This window comes from Xenopus tropicalis, chromosome 10 (assembly GCF_000004195.4).
Source record: "Xenopus tropicalis strain Nigerian chromosome 10, UCB_Xtro_10.0, whole genome shotgun sequence".
Classification (NCBI taxonomy): domain Eukaryota; kingdom Metazoa; phylum Chordata; class Amphibia; order Anura; family Pipidae; genus Xenopus; species Xenopus tropicalis.
Window position 1 is genome coordinate 27,320,629 of NC_030686.2, and position 15,459 is coordinate 27,336,087.

Consider the following 15,459-nt stretch of genomic DNA (forward strand, 5'->3'; position numbering starts at 1 on the left):
TAAACATGTTGTTCGGGTGTCTGACTTCCTTTCTTAGAAAAATCCATAATTCCCTGGGCCAGAGTTTGCGCAGTTCTCTTCTCTCTCCCCTCTCCTGCTCCCCCTCCCATAAGAATGCTAAGAACTCCCACCCACCTACCTTAGGAATGTGTGATCTGAGCTATAACAGCTACAGACTGCAGGCAGGAAGCTATTTAAAATGGCAGCTGCTATCTTAAGCAAATGGAGAAAGTTTCTAGGGCTCTTTACTCAAGTATGACAATACTTCCTGCAGAATAAATATATTGTTCTAGGTGGCACTAATGTGACAAATCTATTGGCAGTAAAATGCCAAAATGACTTTCCTTCTCCCTTAATCTATATTAATTAAAATATGCAGGAAAATATAATTCTGCAAACACAGTGAGCTATGCCCTTTTTGTTTTAAAGAATACTTTATTAGTACTTTAGGTACATCAGGCACTCACTGTGGGTAGTTGGGTATTATCCCAGACTCTCCATCCTTCATAGTGTAGGCATTGACTCTGTGGGCAAACCATTGGTAAGAGCCCTTATACATTGTATCTGTGATGTGAAGGATCTCCCCACATGTCACTTGCAGTCCTCCGCCAACACGACCGGCCATGGACTGGTTTACTTGGACATAGAACGAATCTCCAGAGGACACAGAGCCACTTTCGATATCCCGCAAAAGCTTCCGATATTCTGACAAATAAAAGTGAATTTCAGGATTTTTCCTTTGTGTAACTTTATGGTCCAACAATAAAGGGGCAATGATATCTTTTGTTCATAACCGCCATGCCCTCAACACTTCCAAATTATCAAGACAATTTAGGCAAACAAAACCATAATTGTGTGAAATGTGAAAATAATAGAGAAGCCAAAGCCTATAACTGTGCTTTACCATCCTTGTTGCATTTGACAGAGAGGCAGCAGAAACCATTCACTCTGTTTAGGATGCAGTGAGCATCTTCAGAGGTCATTCCTTCCAGGGCCACCTTGTATGAGGGATTCAACACATCAAAATCTACCTGCACAGACATAACAGGAGAAACAATTCAGCTACATGGGAACAGCGGCAAATGTATGGGCAGAATGAGAGAGAATGTATATTTACATACTACAGGTATGGGACCCCTTATCCAGAAACCCGTTATCCAGAAAGCTCTGAATTACATAAAAGCCCGTCTCCCATAGACTCCATTTTAATCAAATAATTCAAAATTTTAAAACTGATTTCCTTTTTCTCTGTAGAAATAAAACAGTACCTTGTAATTGATCCCAACTAAGATATAAATAATCCTTATTGGGGGCAGAACAGCCCTATTGGGTTTAATTAATGTTTTATTGATTTTTTAGTAGACTTAAGGTATGGAGTTCCAAATTACGGAAAGACCCCTTATCCTGAATACCCTTGGTCCCGAGCATTCTGGATAAAGGGTCCTATACCTGTACCACTTTCTTTAAAGAGGTTGTTCACCTTTGAGTTAATTTTTAGTATGACGTAGAGAGTAATATTCTGAGACAATTTACAATTTGTTTCATTTTTTATAGGGGTCACTGAACCCTATAAACACTACAGTTGCTTATTTACTTCCTTATATGATGTCACGCATAGTACTGGCAGCAGATTTAATTCATATTGGCTGTGTCTCCTGTCAGTCTGATGCTGCTTCCTGAGCCTGTTACAGAGTGCTGCAAATCTAATTTAACAATATGTTAGATTTGTAACATGCTGAGTCTGCCTATGCCATTGCAAGGGAGAAATGAACCAATCACCTTTCCATTTATGCAACTAGTTAGTGTGCAGAAGTAAGGGCAAAGCCTGCACATAATGATGTAAACATATAGGAAGTTTTCAGTGTGTATAAAAATTAGCTTTTACAGTGGCCTTTTCACTTTTTTTTTATGGAAAATGTATTTTCTAACATGCTTTGTTGGTGGTTTAATAAGATTTGAACATTAAAGTTGAACAACCCCTTTAACTCTTTTCCTGCCAATTATGTATTTGCAGAAAAAGGCTTTATCTGCCAAGTATGTATCATATAATGCTTCACAGTTCAAGCTTCTCTCTCTGCACTGGCGGCTTTTGCTGTCTACTCATGTCTGCTGTTAGTGCTTCCTTCTGCAGCCCCCCTGAGCCCACCCATGCACTTCCTCCCCGTGATCCTGGGACCCTCGTCATTGGAAAGGACCCTTTTTAGAGGTGTACACACAAGTATACACAAACAGACAAGAATTGTCTGTTGAAGGTGATTTTCAGAAATAACATAAAAAAGCTAACTTTAGGAAAGCTTTGCAGTTTGGTGCTTCTTTGTTGTAGAAAGGCATCTTTAGACATGTTGGATTTGTCTGAATGTGTATGGTATGGTATATGGTATTCAGGGGTCACCCTACATTTGTGCCTTTTTTACCACACACAAAATTGCCTGTGTGCTTATGAATTAGGTAATGTAAGTAATGAAATTAGTGTGTACAAGGTATATATAGGGGTACGTGCCATGCACTTTGATGAACCCATGTATATTAGGGTTTCTATTTAAAGGTTAATAGAAACCCAACATATATCAAGGAGTGTACATTCTCTCCTTAGATACTCACAGTCAGGCACTTCTTTGTGCCTGGAAGAAGTAAGTATTAAGCATATTCATATAAATAAAGCCCTTGAGTAGTGTATTTAGTCACATAGTGGATGGTGGTGCAATCAGATGTATTACTATATTATGCAGCGGATATATTGGCAGAGCAGCAAGTGATTTGGTACAGTGACAGAACCCTGTAGTTTCGCTGGCTCATAATGTTACATCAATTTTTAAATGTGATTTCTGGGAAAGTGGCAATCAAATAGTTGAAGGTATGCAAAGAGGTGAGCAGAAATAGAAGAATATATAACACATACAGTATATATAAATATATATACATGTGTATGTGTGTGGACTATTGTGGTGGTCATTTGTATTGGAAGATAGTTTAATAGTGAAGGGTGCTAGGGAAATATCAGTGCAGAAAGTTGTATTCAGTTAATAAGCAGGAAGGGTAATATAACAGAAGGCTTACTGCAATAATTTGGTATCCTGGTCTCAATGACATCTCATCTGCTGCTGAACCTTCGGTCACCCGGTGGATAAATATTCCTGTTCTGTTCCCACCAATGATACTGATTTGCTTAAGAAGGTCATCCCCTTGAAAAGCAATAACAGTAACCCGGCTGGTATCTCTGCAGGCGTGACGTCTTCTGGGCACTGAGCTGTGGTACATAGAAAGGATGATATGAGAGGAAACAATAATAACTGCATAATCATCTGTGCAAGCCATGCAAAGGAACTGAGTAGCACTTTGGCACTTTTAGAAAGCTGCAAAATGGCACCCAGACATCACCTTTTGTATGATCTTTTTGGTGCAATGATTTTATAACAACACTTTATATACAGTATATTGGAGTGAGTAGTGGTAAAGTAATTGCCTGGTTTATGAGGGTTGTAATTTTATGTGCATCAGATATTTTCCTGTCTGTATCTGTTATAATATCCAGTCTTTTTGTTAACATACAGTAGAAAGGCGTCTTATGTCTGACAACATTATATCCCCCTCTAAATTTCTCCAATTTCTAACACCTTATTACTCTGATAGAATATTGGGAATCAGAAAATAACAAATGGTGGAGTAGGGATTAATATATCATGATGGAGGCTGCCAAGGAGAAAAAAAACATTCTGTGTTAATAACTATGGCCAAACCTTGACTGTTGTACAAGTGAAAAGGCTTTTTCTACATGAAATAAACATTGTTTTTATTAATACTGACAAATCATCAGGTCAGATGGTCAGAATTGTCTCAGATATTTTATGACTGACTGCTGTTGGGGTATAACTAGACCTCAGTGGAAGCAAAGAAAGAGGGCAGGAACTCTGGGACTGATTAAGAGATTGCTCACTTGAACAGCAAAGATTGATCCAAAATAAAGTACAGAAAAGGGTTTAACAGAAGTGTAGCCAGAAACTGCCTTGCCAGGCTGGGCAAAGGATAGGGGAGAGAAAACCCCATTTTAAATTCAAAAAGGGTGCCAAAGTGGTGCCAGCCCTTTCAGGAGCATGTACAGGGGGCTCTCAGAGTTTTTAAAGCTCAATCCACTGGCATTAAAAAGGTAGTGATATCAGCATATGGGTAAGTCTACAATAAAGTCCATAGAAATATTGGACCAAGATGGGCCTAATAGCAGCTGAAGTAACTCCAAGGGAGGAAGCAAGCAATCTTTTGTTACACACACAAAAATCAGGAGCAACCAAAGAAGAATGGCCCTATGAAAATTCTTTAAATTCCAGGCAAGGTCTTATCTGTCTCTTATAAAGCTAGGGACCAGGACCAAGCATCTCATTTAATATTTTTAGAACCAGGTCTATGGGAGATAATAAAAACTAAACCTGGAGAAAAACAGTGAGCTTTGGCAGAAGAAATATATTCAAGCTTCTTGTGGTCAGTGAGAATGATAATACATTTAATAGCTTCCTTCCGATGATGACACCACTCCTCAAAGCTGTGGCATTATGGACGAGAGGACTCACATTCACACAGGGGAGAAGCTCAGTTGAGAGCCTTCCCAAATACTAGGGAAATAATGCAAGCGACTTTAGACCTCAGTTTGGAACCACTGTGGAGTAAGTTTAAACTGGATCTTACATTGATTCAGAAACCTGCAACAGGTATCACCAGCATAACTAGAAGAGCGAGAATCTTGGCTTCGGAGGCTTTGACCCGCAGCACCAGAGGAAACAACAGGAGCTAAAGACTGGGGTGACAGTGCTGGAGTTCCATAAAAGACTTATAGGCATCCAGATTAGAGAAATGCTTAAGTGCCTGAGACAGAAGAAGCTTCTGTTCTTGAAGAAGTGCTTCCAAGAAGGGCTCCACCAAGGAATATTAAGGGCTAGTACCCTGGGTATGTTTCACCAGTGCAGAAGCTTAAGCAAGAAGTCTGAGGGTTTTGAATAGCTTAATTGAATGACATCTGTACAATGACTATTCCAGGGAATACATTTTTATTCATTTCTTTAAAACTGGTACGAATATTATTGTGTGTGAAAAACAGTGTGCTGCCTTCTTCCAACTTACAGGAAGGGAGTCCTGTATAACAAACGTTCTGCTTGAGCTTGCCAAGGGAATGGCCGAAAAAACAACACAAGAAGGTTTTTAAATAGGCAACTTATTTTGACAGTTAAAACAGTCACCTCCAATGCTCATTCAGATCTTGGGATCACAAATATTGCATAGCTTATATAAAAGATCATCATAAATCTTTCACTGAAGCAGTGCCACGATGAGGTTACTCCAAGAGAAGACAGATTGGTAAGAACCAACTTACATTGCGAGGTTATTGTAGCTGGAACAGCTCTCACTGCTTTGCATCTGTGAAAACATTGGGAGACCTGAAAGTGTTGAAAGAAAAGTGAATGATGTTAAACATACAAATATCTGACATTTTTCATTAACATGCCAGATGGCTGCAAGCCACTGCATTGTACCCCCTTGTGAGGCAGTGTGATAGTTTGTTAACATACCCAGTGTAAGTTATAAGCAAATGAGATGTTACTATTCACTCTCTTATAATATCTCGCCTGGACTACTGTAACTCCCTGTTAATTGGCCTTCCCCTCCAAAGACTGTCCCCTCTCCAGTCCATAATGAATACTGCTGCCAGGCTCATACACCTCTCCAACCGCTCCTCCTCTGCCGTGCCGCTCTGCCAATCCCTGCACTGGCTTCCCCTACCATCCAGGATAAAATTTAAACTAATGACTGAACCCTTTCTCCTTGTAGATTGTAAGCTCCTTTGGGCAGGGCTCTCTTCACCTCTTGTATCGGTTATTGATGTATGAAACCCACTTATTGTACAGCGCTGCGCAATATGTTGGCGCTTTATAAATAAATGTTAATAATAATAATACTAAGGTGTGGCTGGACTATATTAAAGCACATAGCCATATGCCAATGTCACGGAACTCTAAGCTGACTACTAATAAACTTGTTTATGTACAGGACAAATTTCAAACTTGACTTCTGCTATCATTAGCAATATAATTCTTGCAAAATGTGCAATAAAATACTCATTAATATAATATTAAAAACATAAAAAGTCACTGTCATCACCCCCTGTTATATAAACTACTGCCTAGCATCACTCACAGAGCTGTGCGCCAAGGTTTAAATCTTTTGGCACTGGCATTCTCCTCTCCTATGTTTCACTTCACTCACATGAGGTAGCTAGAATGTCAGTTATGTCTGCTATTACATTATTCATAATGCTGTTCACTATGTTCATAGTCTTTCATTACTGGCAAGTGCATTAAAGCTGGTGGTTTAAAAATGAAAAAAGTATATAGTGTCAAAAGTCATGGTGTCAATGTTTTGTATTTAATCTTTTACCTTCTTCATATTCAGAGTCTGTTTCTGTTTTCTCCGTCTGGAGAAGGTCAGGGAGGTCCTGTGATGCACTGTTTATAGAAAAGAGACAGAATACTGGTTAATGGATAGAAGAAATAGTAACTAAAAAATATCTCTGCAGCTAAAATCATTTTAAAGGGACAGTAACACCAACAAATGAAAGTATTTGAAAAGTAATGAAAATATAATTTACTGTTGCCCTGCACTGCTAAAACTGGTGTGTTTGCTACAGAAACCCTACTATAGTTTCTATAAATACCCTGCTGTGTAGCCCCGGGGGCAGCCATTCAAGGAAAAAAGGCACAGGTTACATAGCTGAAAACTGAGTAGTGATGGGCAAATCTGCAAAAAAAAAATCACTAAACAGCAAAAATTTCATTCAATGGGTGACAATTTTTTTTTTACTGTACAGTTATTGGAATCTATGGCCGCCTTGCTGCGTAGTCTGGCGAAATATTTATTGAGGAACAGCAGTTGGAGATCTTGTTTCGTAATTGTCAGTGTCTTTGCCTTCCTCTTGTTCTGTCATTGGGAGCCATCTTGATCTTTCTGGCTCTGATGAAAGAGGTGGCAGAGGTCAGTGGACAGGTTTGGTCTTCTTTTTTGACTGTGCCTCTGACTCTTTTCTCCCGGGGTTTTGCTGCGGTGTAGCATGAGTAGGATCAGTAGATCACCCCGTGTCTCTTGAAGCTAGTTTAAATTGCCTCCATCTTGATTCATGGTGCCACACTCCATTTTTTAAAGAGCTGCTATCTTTAAGTAATTAACTTTAATTATAGTTCCATTCAATTTTTTCCACCAAAAAAATTATTTTTTTCCATAGATAGAAAACAAATTAGATTTTTTTTCCACAAATTGGAAAAAAGAACCATCCATTGAGTTCAACCTTTTACGTCTATATAACTATATGCCTAACTGCTAATTGATCCAGGAGAAAGATAAAAAAAAACCCCACCTGAAGCCTCTCCAATTTGCCTGTAGAGGGGGGGAAAAAATTCTTGGCCCCAAAATGGCAATATGACCAGTCCCTGGATCAACCTTGGGCCAAAAGCTATTTTCAATAACCCTGTATTTGCTCACTTGCTAAAAAGCCATCCAACCCCTACTTGAAGCTATGTACTATATCAGCCAGTACGACTGATTCAAGGAGGGAATTCCACAACTTCACAGCTCTCACTGTACACCCCCCCCATCCTTTCGGAATATTTAAACAGAACCTCCTTTCTTCTAATCAGAATGGATACCCCGGTATATATATGCTGGAAGGATCTACTGGTAAATAAAGCATTGAAGAGTTTATTATATGACCCCATTATATATTTATATATAGTTATTCAATTGAAGGGATTCATATATGTTATAGTTCAGCAAGAACTTTTGTTGTACACTGAGATTGACCGGGAGGTAAGTTCCTTTCCAACTTTCCTCTGTGGGGTCTAACATACTCCAACATACGCCAACATTCTGCTCCAGGTCCAGACAGCAGAATCTGCCACACTTAAATGGTGTACTATATAGTGCACTAATATGTTATCTCTGCTTGCAAACAGCGTTGCTCACATACATTTGGCTTAATTAATGCTCTGTGCTTGGCTGTCATGTTGGTTTAAGTTACCAGGACTTTGATCCTAGACATTGGATACATTATTTATAAACAGTATAAACTGCACCTGTCTGTAGGCACGTAACTTTGCTACTCTATTAACAACTGTTTCTATGTATGTATATAGGGCTTTTTTTCTGTTTAACACTGGTGTTTGCTTTTGTCTATTCTACTACAGGTATAGGACCCATTATCCAGAATGCTCGGGACCAAGGGTATTCCGGATAAGGGGTCTTTCTGTAATTTGGATCTCAACACCTTAAGTCTACTAAAAAATCAATAAAACATTAATTAAACCCAATAGGATTGTTTTGCATCCAATAAGGATGATTTATATCTTAGTTGGGATCAATTCCAAGGTACTGTTTTATTTCTACATAGAAAAAGGAAATCAGTTTTACAATTCTGAATTATTTGATTATAATGGAGTCTATGGGAGACGGGCTCCGTTATTCGGAGCTTTCTGGATAATGGGTTTCCGGATAAGGGGTCCGATACCTGTACATGGTTCCACGTTTGTTTACAGTCGTTGCCATAACAACGAGAGGGGTTTTTTTTTTTGTGCCATTCAACTTGAAGGAGGGTATTTAGCAGTTTCTATTCAACTCATTCACCATCACCTGGGCAACTTGCAACTTGCACATATATATATATATATACAGCCGAAATGTTAGTCTGACACAATAAAAACATTTTCCTAATTTTTCACTAAGACCTGTGAGTGCGGCATCTACTTTTCTTTTGTTCTATATATATATATATATGTGTGTGCGTGTGTTGCTGATATGGGGAAGCTAAAGGTATGCTGGGTACAGCTGAAGTGTAGTCAGTTTAATTTGATTAATTTTGCTTTCCTTTGATCTGTGAATTGTAAGTACAATTATAAATTATAGGTTCAAATTATATATAGTATCTTTAAATTGATCATGTGGCCACAGGAGCTTTGCTGTCACTGTACCAACCGTCCCTGTATATTCACTTATGTGGCCACCAAAGGATGGTTAAAGCCACTGTATTATTCCCCGACCTAAGGGAATAAAACCTGTGTTATTTGTTTCTCTGCTGCCTGGAAATACTTCTGTGGCTTTTCTCTTATTAGTACTATTATGTATAGACAGGGTAAACCGAGAACATAGAGAAAAGACTCTAATATTGGCATTGGGGTATTGAGCTGCCCCCCGAGTACCCATGTATATTTGAGACATCATCCACACTGTGGTTTTTAACTATTTTAGTGTGATAATGGTGATTGTAATACAGGTATAGGATCTGTTATCTGGAATGCTTTGTATCTGGGGTTTTACACATGCGTCCCTGGATGCCTGAGCATTTTGTCTCCTGCTAAATTTGATTTCAGACTCCAGAATGTATTAATAATTAGGCATAAGTTATGGCTTGGTTTCAAAGTATATACACAGATGGAAACAGTGAATACAAATAAAAGATAAGTATTCCATAAAGGCAAATCACAACACTTTCATCTTGTTGTGGAAATGTAAATTTATAAATAAAGAATCACTGATCCTGTCATGTCTTGAAACACTTGCTTTTATCCTGAGTATAAATGCTACAGCCTGATTGGTTGCTATGGGTTACATGTAGAAAACTCGAAATGGTTTACTACATTATGCCATGACTATTTTAGTCACATTTTTATTTTAAGATGCGACACAAAGCCTTAAGCATATATTCACTTCTGGATGAAAATATATAATTAATATATACCTTTTAGTAAGATCAGTTAGATAATCATCATGGGGGGGCGCATATGAATTAAAACTTTCCCCAAGATCGCTGCTGGTCTGACAACTGTTTTCTGTCCAGGTCTAAAAAAACATAAGGTTACAGGTTAGCCCAATGCACCATGGGACAGTCGGCCCAGGGGAGCTGCAACAGATAGATATTAGAAAGCAACACATTTAAAGAAATTTGGAAACCTGATTCTAATTCTTAAATAGTAGTTATGCATCTCAAAAAAAAAAGCTGTAGATAGTCGCAGTGTTCCAGGGCAGCCATGCAGATATTATGAAGAATTATACAGAATTAATCAGAGAAGAGGAGCACAGAAGCTCACCACAAGTTGTTTAAAAAAGAAATACCAACCTCAGAAATGCTGCTGGATAAACTCCTGCTACCTTCTTCAGAGGGGCAAACAGCATACATCCGAACCAACCTCATATGTTTGGATTTTGTTGAGACATCCCTTTGTTCACAAGCATGAAGGCTTCCTCTCATCTCCTAAAAAAGTAAAAAAGTAAACTAAATATATACCTTACATATACCTCACTAGCACAGTGTGATAGGAAAATACTGTTGCACATTTAAGAATGAATCATTTTATCTAGTAGATCAGAATATTACTGTACATAAAAAGTTACTTATAGGTCTTGCTGATCATTTATTACTTATAGGTTTTCTTTTGTAAGTAATTGTTACTTTACATTCCCAAATCTGACTGTTTTGCCAACTTGACTGTGCCTTCTCAGCCCGTCAGTTATAGCTTCTAATGCTATCGGACTCCTGCTGCACAAATATGGCCGCCCCCTCATAGAGGAACATGGAGATTGGATAGGTAATGAAAAAGCATAGGGCAATACTTTTATGGCAAATTATAAATAGCATGCAAAGACAATGTTATGATAGATAAAAGGTTCAATTTCTGGTGTCAGTATCTCTTTAAGTCAAAGTTGGTTGTAGGAATAAAGTAATTCATCTGGAAGGGCCACTGAATGAATGAAGACTAATCGAAAAGACTTTGAATGGGGTTTTTGCAAGTTTCATTGAGTCAAAAAAGTTGAACTCAGTGGACGTGTGTCCTTTTTTCAACCTAAATGACAAGAATAAGAAAAGGAGAGAAGTATAGGTGATAACATGTTAGGAGAAGAGATTAAAGATTAAAGAGAAATAATTTGGAGAGTGGGCCTGCGGGCAAAGGTTTTTTGGTGGACCCCAGCACCCCAGACTGATGCTGATTTATTTCTAGGGGACTCTATATTGCCTAAGGAATGTAGTGTCTGTATCAGTCACAATTCATGCAGTGTGTATGACATCCATGCTTAGATTGCACCAGAAGGAAGGAAGCGCAGGATCTATTTTTGGGCTTTATAGAGGTAATACCCGTTTTTCTGGCTTGTGCATTATGCAACAAAATCTATTTTCGTCTGCTTCTCAGTAAACCTTCAGTATATCTGTAAATTTGGGAGAATATTTTCTTTTGTATCTTTAAATAATTTGCCTGCAGGCTGCCTAACATGTACAGTACTTGCTGTGAAAGTGGACTTCGAATGTCAGGTTCTCTATAGGGCCGTAAAAGGACCAGTTCAACACAGTTCATATCCTATTTATAAACAGAATTAGTCCTAAAATCTCATCTCTGAATTATTAAACATATGCATCTTATTGGGCTTCACCAGATTCTGAAGTTTGTGGGGAGAGATTTACACCGGATGAGGGTAGGGGATAGATGCTCATGGAAATATGGGATCAAACCACACAGCAGAGTTGGGCCTACTTCTTCCAGCCGCCTGAGTGCTAGGGCCACACAGCAAGTTGTCAGATGCTCAATAAAATGAGGAGCTTTCTTGATGGACATTCTTTTCTCCAGAACTCAATAATTCTATAACATATAGTCTATAACATATGTTTTTTTCATATAAGTATGGATCTTTGTAAAAAATGGAAATAATGTTTGTGAAACTCGTACCCTCTGAGTTTGTAGCTGTTCTTGCAGACTCAGAATCTGTTGCAAAAGCTCAGAGTTTCTGTCAGTCAGCTCCATTACTTGTTGCCTTAAGGAGTCCTTTTCTGCAAGGATGGTGGAAATCTCAGTTTGGACCATATCTCGAGCTCTGTATGCCTGTGGGTAAAGGGATGTTTAAATGAATGCATTGACGTTGCGACAAATATTGTTTTAGATTCAAATGCAGTTTAGATAACTGGGTAATATATACCAATGTCCCTAAAGTATTATTGAAAAGCATTTCATCCCTACCTGATCTCGCTCCTTCTTCAGCTCACAAACATGGCTGTGAAATGCTTCACTTTTTTTCCTTAGAATGTCACATTCCAACTGTAGATTGTGACGCTCCTGCACCATTGTGTCTTTCTCCTTTTCCCACTGTAGAGAAAGCAAAGCATATCAAAACATATTTATTTGATTTTGGTTAATTTCACATTAATGTGAAATGTGATTGATAAAAAAAAAACATTTTGGGGGGGTGGAGCCTGCATTCGTTAAAGATGGCGCATGATTTCTTAACAAAGGTGTGAGTTTTTAAAGCTCTCACTTCTAACAGCCCTGAATGTCCTGTAAAAGGGACCCATAAAAAAACCTCTCTCACCCTTGTATTTTTGTGCTATGCATTGAATCTCTGGCACAGCAGAGGATGCCAGGTTTGGCCACTGCTGCCTCTGGTCAGTAGAACATGTGGGTAAAGCTGTTATGGTTACAGATGGGCAGTCTCTGGGATCTTCCATGTGTATAACAAGACTATTGGAATTCTTGGCAGCCACCTTTGTAAGCCAGAAAGGGAGCAGCCCCTGTTGTAATTGTAAAACCGGGCTTAATTCTTTCTGCCAACCACAAATGCAGCTTTCAGAGGGGGGCAATCACATGGGCCAATATAGGAACCTATCTAGCCCTAAATTTTGATAGTTCCAGTCATTGTTAATATTGCTGGGCTGATGGGTCATGCCATTCGGCGAGCATGCCCAGTTTAGTCTGCGTACAGAATCAATCAGCCAGTACACAGCTCTTGTAAAGAGACTTGGGGCCAAATATGTGTATGTGTTACAGAGGGGCTTATGAAACCAGAGCAGTTAGCATAAGAATATTATTATCAGCCATGTAGATTTGGTTTATATGACAGAGGAACATCATTCTCTGCTTAATGATTTGCTGAGAAGCTAAGCTGCAAGCTTAGCTTCTCAGCAGCCACTCAGCGCACACTGAACACTAAGTTTGTATATAGAGCAATATACAAAAGAAAGGAATTTATATTGCAGGCAAGGGATCTGGCTCTTCCCAATATGCTAAACTGTGATGGCAACTATACTATGCACATCCCATTAAACAAAACTGATTTAAATCCCTTAAATCGCAAGAATATGGTCTATAGGAAAGAGCTAATGTAATGTTTATCTATGTTACCACAATAATAAATGCCACATTTTCTAAATGTCAGTTTGGACTCACCAACTTTTCTACAGCCTCACTGGCTGCAAGCTTCTCCTTTGACAGTCGCAGCTGGGCCAACAGCTCCTGATTGCCCTGAAGTGTCACATCTAAAGGCTGCTGCTCTTCCAGTGTCCCCTACAAATGGGACATATAAAGCTGTAATCTAATTCCATTGTTTTAGGGGCTGATTTATCAAAATTTGAGATGGTGTTTATTTCTGAATTCGAGAAAAAAATGCCATGAAAAAACTGAAAAGGCTATCATGAAAAAAGCACAATGCTATATCAAAGAAATGTTATATTTATATTTATTGTATATTGTGCTATAATGAAAAGGCACAATGCTATATCTAAGAAATGTTATATTTATATTTATTTTATATTGTGCTATAATAAAAAGGCACAATGCTATATCTAAGAAATGTTATATTTATTTTATATTGTGCTATAATTAAAAGGCACAATGCTATCTCTAAGAAACCCTATTTAATCTTATTGGAAAGCAAGCATATTGTTTAATGGCAATGTATATCCCTTACCAGTTCCTCTTGCGTCGGCCTATCTCTGAGCTGCCTGTTTTCCTCCCTCAGGCACAACAGTTCCTCTTCACACTGAGCATGTGTAGTCCAGCTCTTAGACACTTGAAGATCCATGCGCAGTCGGTTAAGTTCTTCCCTCATCGCATAGAACTGCAAGGGATACCAGAAAATATTTTTGCAATTTCTATTCTTTAGTTATATGTCAATGACGTGTTATGCAGTGCTTGTTTAAATATTTACATCAGTCCCTGCCAAAGTGGAGCTTACAATCTAATATCCGCACCAGAGTCTCACACACTAGGGTTTTCAGGGGCCTATTAAACTATGCAGATTATCCTGAAATAAACTTGAACAGTTACAGGGAGAACATACAAGCTCCATGCAGATGGTGATCTTGTGGAGATTGAAACCATGACCATAGTTTCAAGGCAATTGTGGCAACCCTAAGCCAACGTACTTTACTGCTGCTTTCAATTTACTGTGTAGCTGTCCATCCAGAGTTGCCAGTAATGGACCAGATTTATAGAAGCAATTATGTATAAAATTACCATAGTTTGAAACAAAAATAAAAGACCCCTTATGAAAAGTGATGGAGAAATGTGCTACACCTTCCTACTCAAATGCACAGTTATTGGGATGTGCCTTAAGTGAAAATCTGAAATTTTCCTGTAAGTGCCACTTAACCTACAGGTATGGTGAAAATGGGGTGTGTGGTGGCACTTAGATCTTACAGTGTTAAGTGAATTGTTAAATATCTTTAAATCAGGGGTGGGCCAAGCCAACCAGGTACCCTAGGCAGCCGGCCAGCAACCTTGCCCATGCACACACACCCCGCACCCATGAAGAAGCTGAAAGCTGATAAATATCCTTTATCATACTTTTTTCATTTTGGAATACCTTGGTGTAGTTCTTTTAACACACTGGTGGTTTTATTTTAAACATAAGGGGTTACATCAGTGATCCCCAACCAATGGCTCGGGGGCAACATGTTGCTTACCAACCCCTTGGATGTTGCTCTCAGTGCCCCCAAACCAGGTAGTTATTTTTGATTTCCTGACTTGGTTGAATAAAACAAGATTTACTGCCAAATAAAGCCCCCTGTAAGCTGATAGTGTGCATAGAGGCTGCCTAATAGCCAATCACAGCCCTTATTTGGCACCTCCATGAACTTTTATGATGCTTGTGTGGCTCTCCAAATCCTGTAGTTTACATTTGACTGTTGCTCATGGGTATAAAAGGTTGGGGACCCCTGGGTTACATACTAATTCCCTATATAAAATCTGACCTGCTCCTGAAGTTCACTGTTCTTGCTCTGCACGGTGTCCTTTTCCTGCAGAGCATGAGAGTATCGCATTGACAGCTCATATTGCTCATCCTTTAGTTTGCTTAGCAGCTGACTCTGAGCATCCTTCTCCCTTCGCAATCGCTGGTTCTCATGCTCCATACTCCGTACAGATTCTCCTTCCTCTTCTAGCTGTTGTTGCTTCTCCCTCATCTTTCGCAAATGATGCATTAAAGAGCTTTTCACCTGTTTCTCCTGCATTAGTTCTTCATGCAGGTTGCTTAAGGTCTGCATTAGGTAGATGCTCAGCTGATTACTGTCTATTAATTCTAAAGAAGATGCAAGGTAGGGGGATAAATGTTAAATAATTGTATTCTATAGACAGTAAGTTTATAGAAGGTCAGTTGCTAGTGTAATGTAAA

General features: G+C 38.8%; 1 protein-coding gene across 3 annotated transcripts in view; it reads right to left on the reverse strand.

The window, feature by feature from the left end:
• card14 (caspase recruitment domain family member 14) overlaps positions 1-15,459 on the reverse strand; it is a 49,413-nt gene that overhangs the window by 7,073 nt on the left and 26,881 nt on the right. For all 3 annotated transcript variants that reach the window (XM_002937309.5, XM_012952923.3, XM_012952924.3), the window contains exons 5-16: positions 15,041-15,366; positions 13,756-13,905; positions 13,236-13,352; positions 12,033-12,158; positions 11,745-11,897; positions 10,145-10,279; positions 9,767-9,867; positions 6,421-6,488; positions 5,360-5,423; positions 3,058-3,247; positions 905-1,031; positions 468-705 (exon numbers count right to left, since the gene is read on the reverse strand). In XM_002937309.5, the coding sequence (XP_002937355.2) occupies positions 468-705; positions 905-1,031; positions 3,058-3,247; positions 5,360-5,423; positions 6,421-6,488; positions 9,767-9,867; positions 10,145-10,279; positions 11,745-11,897; positions 12,033-12,158; positions 13,236-13,352; positions 13,756-13,905; positions 15,041-15,366 (1,795 nt within the window). The remainder of the gene's footprint in view (positions 1-467; positions 706-904; positions 1,032-3,057; positions 3,248-5,359; positions 5,424-6,420; positions 6,489-9,766; positions 9,868-10,144; positions 10,280-11,744; positions 11,898-12,032; positions 12,159-13,235; positions 13,353-13,755; positions 13,906-15,040; positions 15,367-15,459) is intronic.